At 38.2% G+C, this 21456-nt stretch overlaps 1 protein-coding gene across 1 annotated transcript in view; it reads left to right on the forward strand.

Moving 5' to 3' along the window:
* Utrn (utrophin) overlaps positions 1–21456 on the forward strand; it is a 515860-nt gene that overhangs the window by 89628 nt on the left and 404776 nt on the right. The window contains exon 3 of the mRNA XM_048800520.1: positions 16904–16965. Within this exon, the coding sequence (XP_048656477.1) occupies positions 16904–16965 (62 nt within the window). The remainder of the gene's footprint in view (positions 1–16903; positions 16966–21456) is intronic.

Genomic DNA, 21456 nt, shown 5'->3' on the forward strand with positions numbered 1-21456 from the left:
TTCCCGTCCCCTCCTTCCCTTTCCCCTCCCCTCCCCTCCCCTTTCATTCCTTCTTCAGTACTGGGGATAGAACCCAGGGGTGCTCTACCACTGAGTTATATCCCCAGTCCCCACACTTCTTATGGTTTGTTTGTTTAAGACAGGATATTGTTAAATTGCTGAGGCTGGCCTTCAACTTGAGATCCTCCTGCCTTAGCCTCCCTAGTCACTGGGATTATAAGCATGCACCATCTTGCCTGTGTCTGTTCATTTTTTTCAGGGCAATAATAGCTTCCCTAGGTGTTCCACTCAAAACTCTTCTGCACACCTTTGGCTAGAACTGGCAAACCTTCTGTCTCTGTAAATTTGACTACTTTGCAAGTGGAATCCTATAAGAGTTGTCCTTATGTCCCTGGTGTGTGTTTGCATGAAGTCCTCAGTGTTCATCCATGTGTAGCCGGTGCCAGAAGTTTACTTCTTTTCAAGGCTGAGTGAGTAATATCCCACTGTACTTTTCACCACATTTTGCTAATCCATTCGTCTGTTGAGGGGCACTTGGGTTGCTTCCATCTTCTTGCTGTTGTGAATAGTGCTCCTGTAAACGTGGGCATACAGCTATCTTTTTGAGATTCTGCTTTCGGTCCTTGTTGGTATTTTATTTCATGTGCTTTTAACACAGACTCAGCTTTTTCTTGACATGACTCATGGTCATGGTGGTTAATTTGCCCTTGTCCTGAAATAATTGCTAAAGCTCCGAGGAAAGAGTCTCATCCACATCTTTTTGCTTGAGTCACTCTCTTGCTAACCTGCAAGAAAAAATTGTCAGCGTGAACAACATTTTGTATACCCTGCAGGATCAGGGAGGGAAGGGGATAATGGAGTGTTCCCTGAAGATACTGGCTGGTATATTGCTGCAGTGTAAAAGGACACTAGTCTTTGGGGGTTTCATTAGGAAAAAAACAAGAAAGAAAACAGAGAACATTACCCTTCCTTTGCAAAGCCACAGTGACTGCACATGGATTGCTATCTGAGATTCTGGTCTCCCACTTAAATGATTTAACAGTGGAGAGTGTTCTAGAGAAGGAAGCCCACGTCCTGCAGTGACTTGGGTGCATTTGTTGTTTTTGTAAAACTGACTCAACTCATTAGGACTCTTCCTTCTAAAAAGGTGAAAGTGGGAGATATAATTACTGACTGTGAGAACATTGACTCAGAAAAACAACCATGAACTTGTACTTCTAATCTTCAGCTGTTTGACAGAACTTGGATTTTTTTTTTTTTTTTTTTTGGATGCCTAAAAAAGGTATGTTCAATAAAAACAAAAGGAAGAGCTATTTTACATTGACAATGATGACCAAGTTTGCTATTTTCATTGAGGCTATAGGCTAAATTTACACGTTGTTTAAAACTGGGAAAATAAATGTCAGTTTCAAGGTAGACTATTTTTTTAAATTTATTTTTTAATTTAAGTTCTAATTTAGTTAGTTACACATGACAGTAGAATACATTTTGACACGTCATACATAAATGGAGTATAACTTCTCATTCTTTTGGTTGTACATAATGTAGAATCACACCAGTGGTATAATTATTTATGCTCACAGTGGACTATTAAATAATGGTAGTGCTGATTTGAGACAGAACCCTATTTTTTTGGGGGGGGGGCACAGAAGACTGAACTCAAGGGTACTCAACCACTGAGCTACATCCCCAGTTCTATTTTGTATTTTATTTAGACAGAGTCTCACTGAGTTGCTTAGTGCCTTGCTTTGGTTGAGGTTGACTTTGAATTCACAATCCTCCTGCCTCAGCCTCCTGAGCCACTGGAATTATAGGCATGTACCCCTGTGCCCTGCCAGAATCCTAATTTCAACCGTGATGTAAAGAATGACCTGACTGTAACAACATACCTCAATAAAAAATTTCTTGAGATTTTTCCCATAATATGGATTTTATCTCTTTTCCTTGTCCCCTACCCTACCTGGATAAGCTTTTCAATAAAAAGGGTTTTAGTGGCTCATATGAACTTTTAACTTTGTTATACAAGTTGAAAAAAAGAGATACTGTATTTTCCAATTGTAGACTATTTAAATTATTTTTCTCATTAGCTTTCAGTTTATACCCTCATAAGCTAAGAGCTATTTGATTTTTTTAACTGCAAGAAAAGACCATGGGAATAAATAGTTATGAGAGTTTTTAAGGGGAAACACAGTGTTCCTTTCTGACATGTTTTTTCTACTTATTATAAATATTTATCTTGGACAAAGGATTACATTTTAGTGGACTTGGAATTTCGCAAATTTAATTATTAATATGACTCTTCCTCCATCTTTATGGCCTTACATTTTGGTTTTGACTTGTCATGGCTTGACTTTTAATTACTCCAAAAAACAGATGAAAAAAATGCAATATAAAAAAAAAATTACTAGTTAGACATGGTGGCGCACACCTGCAATTCCAGCTATTTGGGAAGCTGAGGCAGGAGGATAAAATCAAGGCCAGTCTCAGAAACGTAGGGAGACCCTATCTCAAAATAAATTTAAAAAAATGGCTGGGGGTGTAGTTCAGTGGTTGAGAGCCCCTGGTTTCACTCCCTAAGTACTGAAAATAAAAATACAGAAACCACTTTTGAAATATGTTTTTTTCTTACTTTAAGAATTATATTTGTAGAGTAGGTGGCATTTCATTAAAATATGTAGACAAAGGACAGATACTTACAATTTTTTCCCAGGTTTGAATTCTTTTCCTGAAAGCTAGTAAGTACTAGGCTTTGGAGAAAATCTAGGCAGCTTAGAGTGATCTGTTGGTAACAGTTGCTTTTGCAGTGATCTATTTTTTACTTCCCATCTCAATAAGTTATCAATACCCTGTATCGTTTTGTCTTGAAATACTTGAATTTACTGAAAAAAGTTGTTTGTGAAGTGAATTCACCCTTTCCCACAGTGTTTCAGTTGTGAATAGACTTCAAGAAAAGCGACCTTCATACGCACCATTATTGACCTGGGGGCTAGTTATCTTCAGACCGGAAGTGGAAACTCACTGAAAAGACAGGTGCAAACAGAAGTTATTCAACTGGAGAATTTCAGTTTTACAACTTTGGGAGCTTGTGGGATCCAGCTCAGGGTTTGTCTCCTGAAACCTTTCCTCTCCTGTCCTCTGGGATTCGGTTTCATACAGAAGCCAGCTGGTCTTCTTTCCTGTGGGCATCTGAAATATCTCCTCCCCTCCCAAGTCCTTTCTGTCTTCAAGTGTCTCACCAGCCCACTAACACTAGGACAGACCTTCTGCCAGCGTAGTTTAATGTTTAGCTGCCAAATTCTCTCCCCTTCCTAGTTGTCCCTTGAAAGTAGAGTAAAACACACCTTTCATAAAATAGGTGTTTGAAAGAAAAGAAAGTTATAGAAGTGTTATGTATTTCTTACAAAAATTATAACAAATAGAATAAAAAACTCTACTTCTAACTTAGAGATAGAGTGCATATATTTTCTTGCTGCACATGTACACAGCATATAGACATAGCACCATGTACATTCTTCAATGACTTGCTTTTACTCCTTGATGTATTGTGAAAATCCTTCCTGCTTTTACATATTCATTCTATGTACCTTTTTGTTTGTTTGGTTGTGGTACCAGGGATTGAATCCAGCAAAATTTAACCCAGGAGCACTTTATCCCTGAGCCATATCCCAGCTCTTTTGTATTTTTATTTTGAAACAGGGTCTCACTTCAATTGCTGAGGCTTGTGCTTGAATTTGGCATCCCCCTACCTCAGCTTCCCAACGCTTTCCGTACTGTTCACATTAGAATAGGCCTTTCTTCTGATGATCTACTGCTGAAATGGTCTCCTGTGTGCTCTGGCCTTTGGTTTTCATGGGCTTGCTTGCTGTGTTCACCTGAAGGTCTTGCTAACCTCTAACTCATTAGATACAGAGGGGAACTTTCCTCCTGAGTTGATTTCTTTTTCTGTGCTTTAAAATGTGTTTTTAAAATTAATTAATTAATTAATTTATTTATTTATTTATTGGTATCAGGGATACCTAGGGGTAATTTATCAAGGAGCCACGTTCCTAGCCCTTTTTATTTTTTATAATGAGACACAGTCTCAATAAGTTGCTTAAGGCCTCATTAAATTGTTGAGACTGGTCTCGAACTTGTAATCCTCCTGCTTAAGCCTCCTGAGTTACTGGGATTACAGGTCTGTGCCACCATGGCTGGCTGATTAATTTTTTAACTGAGAGGCACTCCCATCCTTCAAGCTATAGTAAAGGAGCACATTAAATTTTTTTTTTTTCCTTCTCTTTCTCTTCATGACCCTTATTATAATTCAGTACTCCAGTTTCAACATGGCAGGGGGAGTTGGTCAAAGGATACCGTTGGGAGGAATCAATTTGGGAGATCTGTTGTACAACATGACATATAGTACATACAGTTAATGTTATTGGAGTTTACACTTCAAGATGGTAAAGAGAGTCAATTTTTAGTGTTCTCATCACAAATAATGGTAAGTATTTTAGGCAAAAGTTTTTTAAAAATAAAGTACTTTAAGAACCATTAGAATCTTCTGGGCACTGCAGCTCATGCTTATAACCCCAATGACTCAAGATGCTGATGCAAGAGGATCACGAGTTCAAGGCCAGCCTCAAAAATTTAAAAGGGTGGGGGGCTAGGTGGTAGCTCATTGATAGAACACTTGCTTAGCACATGTGACGCATTGGGTTTGATCCTCAGCACTGCACAAAAATAAATAAGATAAAGGTATCGTGTCCATCTACAACCAAAAAGAAATATTTAAAAAAGGGAGTGAGGATGTACCTCAGTGGTAGAGCACCCCTGAGTTCAATCCCCAGTAACATACACATGCACTCATACACAGTGTACACACATGCATATGTGTACACACATGGATGTGCAAGGACACATAAGTACACACCCCTGAGTTCAATCCCCAGTAACATACACATGCACTCATACACAGTGTACACATGTGCATATGCGTATACACATGGATGTGCAAGGACACACGAGTATGCATACTCGCACACATGTGCGGTTATACACACGTACACATATGTGCACGCACATGTGCACAGCAAAGAATCTGAGAATGCAAAGCATAATAAATAAAAATGATAGTTCTTTCCAGAAAAAAGTGCAGAAGCAGGCTTACTTCTGACCCAGTTCAGTGTCTGTTGCAGACATTTCTCCCTTTCTTATCTCTTTGCTGCGAACCTTTTTACGTGTTCAGAGGTCTAGTGTGGATGATTTTCACAAACCTCAAACTAGCTTCCTTTTCCTAAGTTTCCTCACAAATCCGTTTTTCCTGTTAATCTCACTATCATACATCTCTGATCACGTCACATTCTTGCTCAGAAAATGCCGGGCCTGCATAGCTTGCTCACTTCAACCTCACCGTGCCTTTAGGTCTTCGCAATACTGTTCTCTCTCCCACAGGTGCTCTTTCTAGCCACTTTGTCATGCCTCCAACAGCTGTTCCTATTTCTTACAGCAAGGCCTGGCTCAAATGCAAACCATTCCTTGAATCATTCCCGGGTCTCTTCCTCACTCCATTGAGAAATATTTTTCCTATAACTTTATAAATGTATCTGTACCTACTATGTTAGTTATTACTGACTGTTGTGTCTGTAGTTTTCTTCCTCTTCATCCCTGATAAAGACTGTAACTTTTTCAAAGCAGCACCTGGATCTTTTTTTGGGCCTCACATAAATCAGACACTCAATAAATGCTGTTACTATTTGATTTATTTTTATTTTTTGTTTATAGCATTTTCCATGAAGTAGTTGTATAGCTATTTTTCATTAAATAAGTAGAAAATATGAAAATTAAAGTAGGGAACATAACAAAGAGTTGGAAATATTTCAGATTCTTGTTATGTCCACTTATTGGTCCATAAGTTTTACAAAATGACCTAAGCCAATTTGTTCATGCATAACTGTTATTGATTGCTTTACTTGTGGTTGATTATATTATATTTCAAATGCCTAAAGGTGAGGTGTGAGGAGTTTCCATTGTCTGATGCTCAGGGTGTTAGTGAAGACAAGTTTCAGACCTAATCTTGCCATGCTCATGGTGTTCACTGAATCATCAGCATGAGCAAGGAGCTCGCACACAGTTCAGACAGCCTTTTTGTAAACTTGGTAAGATGTAGCTCTCTGTTCTTTTGAAAGACATGAAGGTTTCATTTATTATTAGTTTTTTAAATTTAATTTTAAGTATATTTTAATGGTTTTAATTCTTGTTTTTTTTAATTGGTGCATTATAATTATACATGCTAGAAGGGGTGCGTTGTTTCCTATTTGTATGTGCACATAGCATAATTTCGTTGACATGAAAGTGAATAGTAAATGCAACAATATTCTGGGCATTCCACTGCCCTCCAGTGGAATGGCCACTGAGTACCTAAACTGTGGCTACTCCAGTTGAGATGGTACTGGACATGTAAGATGCACCCTGGATTTCAAAGATTTGTGTGTTTTGTTTTTTTAGAGATAGGTTCTCACTAAGTTACCAGGCTGGCCTTGAATTTGAGATCCTCCTGTGTCAGCTTACTGAGTAACTGGGTTGTAGGCATGTACCCTTGTGCCTTGCTAGAATTTTATATTCTCTATAATCCATGGTGGGGAATGTCTAAAAAATATCTTGGTCAATCCATGCTCATTAAATAATGCTAAATTCACTGATGGGGGAATATTTCTAACATTCAAATTTTTATGCCAATTTTCAAGGCCCAGTGAAAGCACATTTCATGCATTCATTAATTAGCAAAGTTTTAGGTGTTCATGACAACAGAGAGATTTGTTTCTTCTATAGGGGCCTCTCTGGAGTTGATCCTTCCAAGTGAATTGCATATGACCTTCTCCATGTGTTATCTTGGGTAGGAACAACTGCAAGACCCTTGGGGATGGTTTTACTCTGGAATCTGTGTGTGCTCCTGTGGCCATGAACACCTTTCCAGTGGTTAATGACCCTGACAGGACTTCTTAGCTACCTGCCTTCTCCTTTTGTATCTTTCAAGTGATTCCCCTTGTCCACTTTACAAAAGAAAGGTGCACCTCACCCCCTCCTGGATTCTGGCTCTGATGCATTGCTGTGAGACACTAAATGAAGGGCACTTGAGGAATGTAAAACACAGAGCACACCCTGGGTAGTAGCTTGGCCAGTGCCTTCATGCAGCCAGGGAAAGAAAATATCTTGGTTAATCCTTTGTGCCTGGCCATTATGTGTTCATCTGGTGGTCTGTCCATCCATCTATCCTGGACCTGACATATTTCTTGTCACTTGGAGACATGTATTAACACCGTTCTTAAATAGAAAATTGAAGTCCAACTTCTCTTGTCAGAAAATAAGTCTGATTTGTCTGATTAGTTGATAGGGAAGACTAGTTTTGCCAGATAGGTAAGAGAGGAGATGTATTTTTCCTGTTAATCAAATGAGCTAACTTTGTAGTTCCTTAACAATACGCTAGAAATTACATGTTTTTAGCTGTTTAGCTTTATCATAAATATTAGTTGTTAACTTAAAAATGTACATGGATGGAGGGAAGTGTGGGCGCTAAAAATGTGGGGCAGGCAGAAGGGGGAGGTGGGTACTGAAAATGGAGAGGAGAGAAAGAGGGAAGAGACTCAGGCCAGCGGTTCTCCAGATGATGGGGAATGTTCATTTTGGCCTTTATGGTCATCTAGACTTTGTCATTATTTAATCCTCATGAGCAGGACACACTTTTTTTTTTTTTAAATTCAAGAGTCCTTGAAGTCTGTAATGCCCTGAAAACTCATGCTTACATTATGAAAACTGTAATCTAATCCATGGATTGCATCCATTTGATGGATTAATAATAATTTGGGAGGACTGCTCTACGGGTGATAAGTGAAGGCAGGTAGGGTATGGCTGGAGGAAGTAGGTCATTGGGGGCATTCCTTTAGCATTTATATTTTGTTCTCTGTGCTTCCTGCCCTACCCTGAACTGAGTAGCTTTCTCTCCCATGATGGTCTACCTCACCTGGGGCCCAGAGGAGTGGAGTTGGCCAACCATGGACTGAAACTCTGAAACCATGAGCCCACAGTATACATTTCCTCCTTTACATTGTTCTTGTCAGATATCTGTGTCACAGCGATGAAAATCTAATGAAAGGTCACGTTGTTCTTAAGTGCTACCTGGCAACTCTCTTACTTAGCAGCATTGAAAGGTCAGTGCTCCAGCACATGTGAATTACTTTCTGGGACTTCATCTGTCTATGGGCGATTATATGGGACTAAAAATTGAAGCACTTCTAAGGAGGGAAGCCATCGTCACTCCTTTTGGTTCATTAGAGTTGTTGGCCCAGAATATTGCCACTGGATTCCACATGTGCACTCACTGATTATTCACGGTGCACTGAAAAATAAATAATTTAATTAATAAATATTTGTGTGTGCAAGCCAGTGCCATAATTATAGATGAACATGTGATTTATAGTTTATTTTTTTTTTACTTTAGCTCTCTATAAAGTAGTGGCATTCTTACATATGAATGCACAGAGATATTTGAGTACTGAAAGTATGATTCTATTTTTTTTAGGGGGATATTTTTCTTCAAGTTTTAAAATTTCTTGGATATTTTTATTGTTTTACTGTATGGATTTATGAGGAATATCAGAGATTTCAAATAAGGGTAAACATAATAACAGAAATAAAGTAATTAACATGAGAAAAATACTGTTGAATGTTTAGCAGTCTTGTGTGGACATGTTTTGCTGCTATTTTGACAAGAAGAAGTTGTGACCAATTCTGAACGTCAAATCATTGGAATGTTTTTTAATATTCAAACATGTTTTCCCCATTTCATTTGCATGAAGTTTTGTACATCTAGAATTATATGCTTATGAAAGTCATTCTTTCATGAGATTTTGGTGCAGTTTGTATAATATAATAGATGTTTCTTTAATAAGAATAGCATGAGGAAGCTAATTTCATGGATTTTTTTTCATGGATTGCTTTAAACTTTTATCAATCACCGAAAAAAATAGTTCTCTATGTTTTTTTTTTTTTTTCATGACAGTGAGTTGTCATTATGACTCACTCATTTCTTCTAAATAACCCTATTTTGTTCTATGACATTTTGAGTCATTTTAATAAAAATATTCACTCTTGGGACAAAAATCCAAAATGAAGTCCTTGTGGATGCAAAATGGATGCTTTCTACCCTCACAGATTGAGCCCTTGATGTTTTTGCATTTACAACATGTACAATTTGGTTGATATCTAAAGATGTTCTTTCCAAACCTATTTTCAGAGAGAAGGTTTGCAGCAATGCCCAGATGCCTATAAAGCTTACAGACTTTTCCTCCGGGTTCATTTTTAGCAGCTCTAGAAGGTCAAAGTAAAAAACGTTCCTCTGAATTCCTATGAAATGTTTAAAAAACACAAGGTGCTTGTCAAGGAGAAAAGAGGTAGGAGGTGCATAAACTCTACCATTAGAAGATCGTCAAGAAGTAATGATTCTATCACATCCTGAAAATAATATCAAATAAATGGATCAAATACAAAAAAACAAAAAACAAACTCTCTCTGAACCCCATCTACTTTAGGATCACATGCTGTTGAACTTGGACTTATTTGGAATGTTTTCAGGATATCACTGTTTTTTTTTTTTTTTTGTACCAGGGATTGAATCCAGGTGTGCTTTAGTGCTTAGCTACATCCCCAGTCGTTTTTTATTTTTTATTTTGAGATGGGATCTTGCTAATTTGCGGGGCTGGGCCTCTTGCCTCAGCCTCTTGAGTTGCTAGGATTACAGGTATACACTGCCCTACCCAGCTAGGATGTCTTTTAAATTTGAAGGTTTTGATTGGTAGTTTTTGCACTCTCAAAAGGCATTCTTACGGTCAGCATCCTTAGTCTTTATGGAAGTGCAAATCAGAACCATGACGTGCACTTCACAACTACTAGGATAAGTATAATTTAAAGATCAAAAAGGAAAATAAAAGGTTGATATTGAAGAAAATGGAGTGCTCACAAATTAGAAGGCAAGTGCAGAATAATACAGCTGGTATAGGAGACAAGCTTGGTGATTCCTTAAACATCTAACTGAGAAATTACCATATAACAACTCAGCAATTCCATTTCTAGTTATATATTCCCACAGGAATGAAAAATAGGAACTCAAGACAAATGCTTGTATAACACTATTCATTTTAGCATTGTTCACAATTGCCAAAAATAGAAACAACTCAAGTGTCCATCTTTATATGAATGGATAAACTGTGGAATATATGTCCAAAGGAATATTCTTCAGCCTTCAAAGGAGTGAAGTTCTGATACATACTACAGCATGGAAGACTACTGAGGGGTTAATGCTAAGTGAAATAAGCCAGACACAGAGCATAAACACTGTATGATTCCATTTGTATGAAATATCTAATATGGGTGGATACTGAGAGACAGAAAGTAGGTTTGAGGTTAGCGGGGGCTGTGGGGAATGGCAAGTTACTGCTTAATGGTGAAAGAGTTTCTGTGTGGCATGAAAAAATTTTAGAACTAGCAATGATGGTTACATAACACTTTAAATGTAATTTATGCCACTTAATGGTACACTTTAAAATGGCTAAAATCACAATTTTTTTGTTATACGGTAGTCCCTCCATTATCTGTGGTGTTCACTTTCTGTAGCTGACTAAAGTTAACTATGATCTGGAAATATTAAATGGTAAACTGTAGAGGTAAGTAATTTATGAGTTTTAAATTTCCTGCTGTTCTGCAGGGACATGAACCATCCCTTTCTTCAGCCTATCCACATTGTATACCCTACCTCCTCATTAGGTACCCAGCAGCCATCTTGGCTATCAGATTGACTTTGTGGTATCCTAGTACTTGTGTTCAAGAAACGCTGATTTTACTCCCTAAAGAGTAAGAGTAGTGATGCTGGGAATTCAGATGTGCCATAGAGAAGCCACATAGTGATTTCTTTTAGTGAAAAGGTAAAAATGCATTACGATAGTTTAGGAGAGAGAGAATCTGGTCACCTAACTTTTATGACAGTATATTGTTCTATTTTATTATTGTGTGTAATGTCTGATTGTACCTACACTATAAATTAAAGCTTTATCATAAGTATGTATGTATAATGCAAAAACCTAGTATACATAGGGTTTGTGACTTCAGGTACCCACTGTGGGTCTTGGACGGCATCCCTTATCAAGGGTGACCACTGGATATCTTTTAGTATAATGAAGAAAACTTTTTTTTTTTTTTTTTTTATACTATAACTGATTGAATTGCAAGCTTTAATGTGGTTCTGTGATGGGAAGGTGGGTAGTTTTTGCTAGGTTTGTTCTCAAGCAGAATGGACACGTTCCTCTCATGCTGAAATGATATAAATTCTTGGTGCTGTCTGGAACCTCAGGGTTCCAGATCGCCATGATTTCAGAACTGATCCGATGCTGGCTTCTGCTAGCAGGGCTTGTGTTTGCTCAAGGAAATTGATTTTTTTTCCCCCAAGAATATTTTCTTACATTTTTAAGCATGCATTTCCCTTTTTAAATGAGTGTTAAGAGTTTTCAGGATTGAAAACTTTCTGAAGTTTGGATTATCTTATCCTTACTCTTTTGACATCACTATATGTTACAGCCCTGTGTTTTCTTGAACATGCACAATTCTGTCAGTATTGTCTTTTTTGTCAGGTATTGAGTGCAGAAAGTCCTTTTTCCCATCTTTGTATAAACCAGACTTTGTGTGTCCTTTAGATATATTTTAAAGTTTCCTTTATTCTGTGAAACTCTCTTTAACACCTGACTGTCTGGAAGTGTGTTGGACGCAGCCTCTGCAGTCAGCCTGGCCCTGTACTTGCCAGGTGGGAGATGCTGGGTGTTTCTTTTAACTTCTGTCTTTGGGCTTCAGTCTTCTCCTTTGAAAGGTGGAGTTGGTTTCCTTTTCCTTCTCATGCCATTCTAACTACTTGCCCTTCGCCCAAAGAGACTATCCACTTGTATTTTGCTTCCTACAGAGTGAATTCTGTTTTAAATACAGTTTTTAGCTTAAATAACTTCAATGTATAAATGAGGGGCAAATTTACAGAAATATGATTTGAAATGCTCATTATCTAACCTTGTATCTTTAGATAGTTCTGACAATTTTGAGAGCTACATTTTAATTTCTAAGTTTTTTTTTTTTTTGGTACCAGGAATTGAACCCAGGGCACTTAACCACTGAACCACATCCCCAGCCTTTTAAAATATTTTATTTAGAAGCTGGGTCTCGCTAAGTTGCTTAAGGCCTTGCTTAATTGCTGAGGCTGGCTTTAAACTCAAGCTCTTCCTGCCTCAGCCTCCCGAGCTGCTTGGATTACAGGTGTGTGCCACTGTACCCAGCCATAAGGATTTTTTGATTTTCAGAGAATGCCAGATTTTGAAACTAATGTAGGGAGTTAAAGTAGTCTACTTGTAAGCATTCCATCTCCTGGGTGTGTTTCTTTGTCTACATGTTCATAATACTTTACAGATTATTATAATATTTATTATTTCCATGTGTCATTTTAATACGTGTCTTTTGAATCTATGAATTTGTTTTGCTCAGAGGCCCACAAATTGGGTATAAAGAAATGAGAGTGGGATGACATGAAGGGGCTTCATAGTAGATGAATTTTGGGGGTATTTCACAGGGATTTCCCAGGAAAATAAGCAGGAGTATGTTCTGAAATGCCCTTATTGCTTCTGAAATAATCTTGACTTTCTAGGGTATGTTCAATTTCATGTTTGTGAAAGAGGCTTTAATGAAGGCAATCCAAGTTTTAAATCGTCCAACAAGACATTTCTGTTTTGGCTTAGTCGAGGCTGTTCTTTTCTGAATAGCTGCATTTTATGAAATCAGGTTAGTGCCAGCCAATTGGACACGATTAAATTGCTTCAAAAGATGTGCTAGAGCACAATGCTGGCTCTCTCATGCTAGCAGAGTCTCAGTGGTGCTGCACATGTTCCCAAGACATGTGCTTCTACAGGGGAAATGATTCCTCATTTCTCTGCCACCTTTCCGGTTTAGGATTTACATTGAGATTTGTTGCTAAGTTCTGCCAAAAGAATGCTCGATATGCACTTTGAACTGGTGCAGTGAAAACATTTTCAAGTAGGTTTCCCTGAAGATTTATCGCGCAGTCTTGACGTTTCTGGCGTTGCTTTGCTTCTCTTACCATCCCAGCAATGAAGTTCCAGGCAAGGCCACAGGCAGACCCCTGGATCTGTATGAGCATGTCAGAAGCATTTTAAGAAGAGCCAAATATTTAGAGGAAGAATTTGGAAAAGCAGCCTTAAGGGGTTTAACACATTTTTCTCCTCCTAATTCAGTCCCGTGTTTATCCCCCTCACAGAGAAAGGTCATTACCGGGTAGGATTTGCTAGGTTTGGTTAAGGTTTGTGGAAGTGAACCGGTTTTCTAAAATCTGAGTACATTTAGGGGAGGTGGATTTGCTGTCAATTACACTCATCCATTAACTACATATCTAAATAATCTAATTACATGTAGAGGTTGTGCTGGGTGCTTACACATTTTTATTTTGGAGAAATTAAAACCACTAATTGGCTTAATAATGAGAGGTGCAGTAGCTAGAGAAGTTTTGAAGTTCTGTTTAAATTTCTAGGAAGGCCAAAGGATTGCTCAGGATAGCATGACAGAGTTTTGGTTGTTTACTACCAGTTTGCTAGTCTGATAGGCCTGGGTCAAGGCTGCTTACTTTAATTGTTGTGGTGTGTGTGTGGGTGCGGAGGACGGGGGCATTTTATGCTTGTTCCAGACTTGTTACAACTTTACTCTTTTTTAAAAAATTTTTTTTCCCACACCAGGGGTGGAACCCAGGCGTGCTTTATCTCTGAGCTATATCCCCATCCCTTTTTCATATTTTATTTAGAGACAGGGTCTTGATGAGTTGCTCAGAGTCTTGCTAAGTTGCTGATGCTGGCTTTGAACCCATGATCCTTCTGCCTCAACCTCCCGAGATGCTGGGATTACAGGCCTGCGCCTCCATGTCCAGCACGTTTTTACTCTTAAAATTGAAAACCCACAGGCTAATTCTTGTTCTTTGATTGATTTCCTGTCCTTAGATAATAGGAGGCAGGGAAGTGTATTTGTTTGTTGGGGGAGGGGGGATACAAATGCAGGATTATTGAAATGTTAACTTTTACTTTTCTCTTTAGCTGTATTGGGAAAAGGAATATATAGAGTGTTTATAAATTTTCAAAACATTCACCTTTTATGGGCAAATACTTCATTTCATATCAGCTACTGATTAATCTTTAGATGTTGATTTGTCTCTGATTTCAGAGTATTTTAGAAACATTATCTTATTAACTTCTTATAAAGATCTCTTTTGGGGGGAATCTGTTTTTAAATATGATTTCATTGTACATTTTTTTGGTTAAATGGAAAGATCTTATTTATCCTTTGATAAGATGATAGGTATTCATTTCTTTGTCTGCTCTGTGGATGAAACCTACATAGTATTGTATACTTTAATGTTTTTGAAATTAGAAAGTCAAATGCTCTAAAAAGAGGTTAAGAAAATAAAATGCTGTAATATATTTCTTTTTTAGAATTCTTTCTCATTTTATGGTTGGCAATTCTTAAATGTATGTATGAATGTTATGAAATTGATTTTAATATTTAAGACTTTTTTATTCATAGGATTAAATATAATGGATATGGCAAAATTTACAAAAATAAGATTGTTTGAAGATGGTGGGACAAATAATTAGATTTTCCAAGGATCTGAATAGAGATATTTAAAATTAAATTCCTTTCAGTGAGGCCAGCATAGTGCCCTCTACAGGGTGATGTGCAGTAGTCACCTTGTACACTGATGTGATCTCAGCTTTGTCCCTGTTGGGTATGAAGGTAAAGGCTGGGACATTCAGAGTGTGTAAACAAGGCCTCTGGGTTAATAAATGGCTTATGTGTGGCATTGACCAGATAAGGTGTAAAGGCTGAGATCGGGGCTAATGCTGTCTGCATTGTCCTTTCAGCAAGAAGGTCACCCTCTCAGCACCATTGACATCAAGAAGTTTCTTAGAGAGCAGTTTCGTTTTTTGTACTAGTTGCTTTCTTTGTGTCCCATGGTCCGGCTCCGATTACCTTTATGGATCTATAAAAGGGCACTCTTTTCTGGTGTTGCTGCTCCGTCTATTCCAGGAATGACCTTTTAATTACAAACTCTCCTTGTAGAAGGGAGTCGAGATCAGAGTCATCACAAACTTGATGTGTTAGCTGTCCGTCACTATAATGAAATCCCTGAGGTATTTAACTTATAAGGGGAACAGTTTATTTTGGCTTGCAGTTTTGAAGCTTCCACTCCATGACTGAGTGGACCCATGGCTTTGGGCCTCTGTTATCAGTGCTACGCGGCAATGATAGGGAGTATGTGTCAGCAAAAACTGCCCACTCATGGCCAGGAAGCCAAGAGAGGAAGAGGAAGGGGTGTGGGGAGAATCCCACAATCCCCTTCAAGGGCCCACCTCAAGACCTCAGTACCTCCTACAAAGTCTCACCTCCCAAAAGTTCCAGCACCTCCCAGTAGCGCCAACTAAGGCTCTGACACACGGACCTTTGGGGGACTTTCAACATGCAAACCACAGCACTTTGGTGAAGTCCTAGGTGAAGTTTAATGATCCTACTGGGGTTGGTGAGAGGGTTCTAGTTCCATGTAAAGGGCAGCCCCTTCGGAATGGAGGCACAGAGGGCAGAGCACAATGGTCTTTTCTGTTTTTATTTTGTTCTCATGCCGAGGGAGTGGAACAGGCAGTACATGGACCCAGAGGCACCTAGGGCCTTCTCAGTGTTCCCGGGAGTCCTCAGACAACTTCCAGAACCAGATTATTAACTTGCAACTTTGTAGCTCGAAGCCAGCAATGACTTTCTTGCTGGTTTTAGTTGAACTTTGGAGAAAGGTGAAGAAGGTATAATTGGGAGCAAACACAAGGGTAAATGGACATTTGTTTATCTTTCTTATTTACAGTTATCCTACAATAATTACAACAGCAGTGAGCTCAGCACCAGCTCTTGTCAAATGGCTTGCCTTATCTTTGCAAATCTTCACAGTACTGGGACAAGCTGGGTAGTGTTTATCCTCATTTTACAGATGAGAACCATGAGATGTTTGGATGACTAACAAGTCACAAATTAGGTGGACTGGGATGTAGGCAGTATGGTCCTAAAGTCCTTTGCTCTTTTTGTTATGCCATGTGACTTCCTGATATTTAATTTAATCTGTGTACATTTTTAGGGTTCTTTAGCTTTTTAAAGTCAATTTTATTTGGTTGGGACTTGGAACGAGAATTTGTAATCAAAACCAAAGTTGCTATATATTTTTTCAACTTCTCTGATTTGTCTACTTGCAAAATGTTTGCGTAGATCAAAATCCTTATAAGCTTATGTCAGTCTTCTAGAGGAAAATATGCTACAGAATTAACTATAAACTGTTCTCCTTTTTTTCCCCCTATAGGGTGTAGAGCCTGTATGAAAAAGGAGAAGTCTTTGAGGTCTTTAGTTTTTATTTGATAATTTTGATTTGTGTATTGAACATGCAAACATTTTAATCATGCTTGAAATTTTGCTTAAGATGCAACCTAAAGTATTGTGTAGCAGGAAGCAAGGTCTTGATTTTATCACACAAACGTGAATTTAATAGCTGGTGACAGTACACTTGGGCTTGGGAGACACAGCCAGGTCCCTTGTGCGAGGTGCTCACGTGAGCCTCCCTCTGTTGGAAGCGTCGGCAGGCTCCTCTGTGATGAATCAAACCATTCTTCTATAACTGTCCATCATTGTGCCTCACCACGCTGTACTCAAGAGCCATTTAAACTTCCCAGGCTGGCAGTGAGCTCATTTAATGCACTTACCAAGGTACGGATACTCACTTTCCCCCTTTCTCTCCTTTTCTATCCCACAGATGAACACAATGATGTGCAGAAGAAAACCTTTACCAAATGGATAAATGCTCGATTTTCAAAGGTAAGTGAGACTTGCACAAACATTCTGGTGTTTCAGATGCCTCATTCGGATGGAGGAGTTCTGTTGGAAGTCCAGTGGATTTTCCCCATGAAATGTGACCTAGAAGGAATCTCTTGAGTGTGTAGATGCATTTTTTCTTCCTTTATTCTCTTCTAAAGTCTGTTCAAAGGGGAAATCTGCTGTGAACAGTTCATGCAATGCTCTTTATTTTTACCTGGTGATCTCCAGATTTCTAAGAAAGTTTGCTGCTTTCAATTCTGTGAATTTTGGGTACATTTAAGAAGTGGATATATAGTATTGGGAAAATCTTGGGTTCATTTAGCTAAAAAAGATGGTGGTTTCATTTTGCCTGGTTAAAATCAATCTATATTGTTTAGGCATTTTTCTGCCTAAATGGACAAGAATGAACAAATACTAAATACCAGTTGGTCATTAATGTTTATCTACCCCGTAGGTTCTTTTCTTGTGTCCTTCCTCATTTTTTTCTCCCAAAGATCTGTTCTTTCTCAGCATTTCTAACTACTTGGAACATGATCTGGGCTTTGATCAATGTTGTCTTTAGGGGCAGAGAATGAAGTAGTGAGGAATTGGCAGTGATCTTTTCAAATTTGTTTCAAATGTGATTCTCTATTGATTACAGAAGTTGGGGTTTTGTCCACCAAGTCTAAGGTGGGCTGTCTCCAGGTTAAGTCATTGTAGGACTCTGTTTTAGCAAGATGAAAAATAAAGGTTTCTCAGAGAAGCACTAAAGTGGTCTTTTAAATTGTATGAAGCCTATTTCAATTAAGAGTAGTTTTTCAAAATTTTCTGCTTAATACATTTATAAAGGTCAGGAAAATAAACCTTTGTGTTTCTTTGAGGTAAAATAAGGATATTTTAAGGGTAACTGAAGTAGCAGCAGTTTAAAAATTGCATCACATCCCTTGAGCTGTGTGTGTTGGTATGCTCCTGTAGTTCCAGAGTTTGAGGCCAGACTGGGCAATGGAGGGAGAACCCACTTCTTTGAAAAAATTGCTCAACATCCTAGTATTTATGGCTGATTTCTTGATTGTGTGTTTCTTAGGTTTTGCAAGTTTTTTTTTTTTTTTTTTTTTGAGGGATATCTTATCTTGCCTAGGAGAATGTGAGGAATGTGAAAACTGACTTTGATGGATGAATTAAGAGTATAGTGAATGGGATTACAGAGGGGCTCATCTAATCAGTGATTACATGTCTGGGATTATGCCACAGCAAAGGGATTTTTTTTTTTTTTTTTTTGGTAAAATTTAAATAGATTCTAAAGACACAAGTAACAGAGGTGTTTAGAACTTGACATCATTGAAAATTTTTTTATCTGCACGAGAGTACATTTTGAGCACCTTAGTTTCGGCAATTCAGAGAGCCCGAATCTGAGGAGATTTCCCCCAGTGATCCCCTGAGTGCCCATGTGGGTAGGATTGCTTTTGTACCTATTTTTGAGAATGAAGAGAAGCAGACAGTTCAATCAAACATGGAAGGGTGTGTGTAAGGTGATGCGTATGACAATTGAGAATAAATGATGGAAAAAAACTTTCTTAGTGTTTGTGATAGGCCATTGACACCTTCGGAGATACACATAACACAAACTCCTGTAGTACCACAATGGTTTATTAAATGAACTTGATGTTTAAATCTGTTCATTTGTAATATAGGTGTATTATTTTGTGATATAAATGGAGGCTTTAATCCCATGTGAGTTATTTGTCCCAGGGCGGTTATAATTCTTTCCAATTTGTATCGTTTTTACTAAATGTTCTAGCTATGGAATCTGACAGAGGGGCAGAAACCTTGTTTTATATGGAGAAAAAGTATCAAGTGGGATGACCTTGAAAACTTCAGATTATGTCTAGTAAGAAGTCAAAGTCTGGGAGGAATTTATCTAAGAAATTAGGAGGATTTGGATCTACCAAGATGGAGGGCTTGGGACAGTAACACTGAACTTCATCCCCTCTTTTCCTTCCCTCTGGCTGTCTTCAATCCACCACTCAGCCTTCTTCCACCCTGGGGACACAGGACAGGGCCTGTCACATTCTAGGCTGGGAGCTTTTCAGGGACTCCATGCGCCTTCACCCTTGCTGAGATAGGGAAAGGATGTATTTTCCCATGATATCATTAGGTCAACCAGAAGCTGGAAAAGAGAAAATTCTGTTTAGGGTACTGAATTTTGTTTCATTTATTTTTTTCTTGATATCCTAGGGTACACTGTGCTTGATTTCCAAATATATTTTTTCCTTGGGTATGCTCCTTCCCTACAGTGTGTGCCTCTGAGTTGAGAAATCCAGACATGCATCAGTGGCATCTTCTGCCATTTAGAAATTTGTTTTAAAACAGACATCTCTGTTGTCTCTGAGAATGAAAGGAATGTGAAAACCGACTTTTATCATGGGTCACTGACATCTTCAAAACCAAGTAATACAAAATCCAGTTGTACCACAACAGTTTATTAAATGAACTTGAAATATAAATTTGTACATTTGTAATCTATTATTTTGTAATAATCCAAACAGACATTGTACTGATGGCATTATCTGCTATTTAGAAATTTGTCTTTTTTTTTTTTTTTTTTTTGGTGCTGGGATTGAACTCAGGGGCACTCGACCACTGAGCCACATCTCTATCCCTATTTTGTATTTTATTTAGTGACTGAGTTGCTTAGTGCCTTGCTTTTGCTGAGGCTGGTTTGGACTCACAATCCTCCTGTCTTAGCTTCCCCAGCTGCTGGGATCACAGGCGTGTGCCACCATGGCTGGCTAGACATTTCCTTTCTAGTCCTCTCTGCATCCAAAGTCTCAATTGAACACCAAATTTTGTTAATTTCAGCGTTTTTTCCCCCTGATACTGGGAATTGAACCCAGGGACACTTAACCACTGTGCCACAGCCCCAGTCCTTAAAAAAAAAATTATTTAAAGACAGGATCTTTTTTTTTTTTTTTCCCTTGCTGATTGGACTTTATTTATTTACTTACTTATTTAATTATTTATTTTATTGATTTTTTAAAAATAAATGATAGAATGCATTACAATTGTTATTACACATATACAGCACAATTTTTCATATCTCTGGTAGTATATAAAGTATGTTGACACCAATTTGTGACAGGGTCTTACTGCGTTGCTTAGGCCCTTGCCAAGTTGCTGAGGCTGGCTTTGAGCTCTCGATTCTCCTGCCTCTGCCTCTCGAGCCTCTGGGGTTACAGGTGTGCACACCATCATGCCTGGGAACCTCTCTCCATGTTTACTGACACTTCCTTTTCGATGTTGCTATTATCTTCCATAGAAAAATTTATGAATGACTGTAAAACGGGCAAAAACGATTAGTGGTTATCCTGTCTGACTGAACCATCTGAGTTATCTCTGCCTTTCATTGTTTTTGAACAACATCACAACTCGGTAGATTGTAGAAAATAGATACTAATGCAGAAGATTCTTATCCATAGAATGCACGGTGGCTGAAATGCAAATGATTATTGCCCCTTGGATAGACCAGTTTTTGCATCTTTTGTAAATTTATTTCAGTTTTCCTTTTTTGACTGGGTGCATGTGGTTCTTTGAGTTGTCCTTGAACTGTTGGTAACACCTTAGTGGTTTCCTCCTTGATTAATGAGTTAAGTAATGTCTTTGACATAGGCTGATGTTACACTTTTTGGAGAGCTATGACTTGACCTTTTTTGGAAAATTATCTTCATACCCTCAGACCACACTGTGATCATCTGCTAACTAGTTCTTCCTTTCCACATTTTACCTTTTCATCCTCCTTTTCTAGTTTAGGCAGAGTAGTTGGAGTGATCTCAAAGGGAAAAGCTAATCACCTCTTTTTCTTCTGCAAGATCTTTCATTGCCTGCTCATTGTTCTTCTTTTAAAAAGAAACTTTGAAAGCTGAAATTGTATATACTTAAGACAATACAGTGTGATGTCTTCATCTTCATTGGCTGTTAACGCCCTAAATACATGCCCGATCTACACCTGACTTCATTTTGCTTTATTCTTGCTCCTTCATGATATGTTCGCACATGATCTGTGCTGCAGCCCGAGGACCATCCCTGGCCTTTGAGCATGCTTCTTCCTCCAACTTCCTCTTTTCCTGGCCAACTCCTGGTCCTTCTTTTTGCCTGGGCTTAAATGTCACTTCCTTAAGGATATCTTTTCTGAGCTCACACACTGGTAGATAATGCTCAGGACTCTCAGAGTGTTATCCTTTGATGCACTTAATAGTTATAATTTAAATAATTGCAGGTTTCTTCCCCCAGAGAGTGGGACTGTTTTGTTTACTGGTATAACTTTTGGTATTTAGTAAATACCCAGTGAGTATTTATCAGCTTAATAAATCAATGAGTGACATTGACATAAACATACATTTAAAATGTCTAGTAATATATATATAAACCACCTGAGGATGGTTGTATTGGAAAGAGACAGAATTTGTTAAGTAACTGGATTTAATATGTGCCATTCTTTTTCAGTTAGGTATGATT

Source organism: Marmota marmota, unplaced genomic scaffold (genome assembly GCF_001458135.2).
Source record: "Marmota marmota marmota unplaced genomic scaffold, marMar, whole genome shotgun sequence".
In the NCBI taxonomy this organism is placed as follows: domain Eukaryota; kingdom Metazoa; phylum Chordata; class Mammalia; order Rodentia; family Sciuridae; genus Marmota; species Marmota marmota.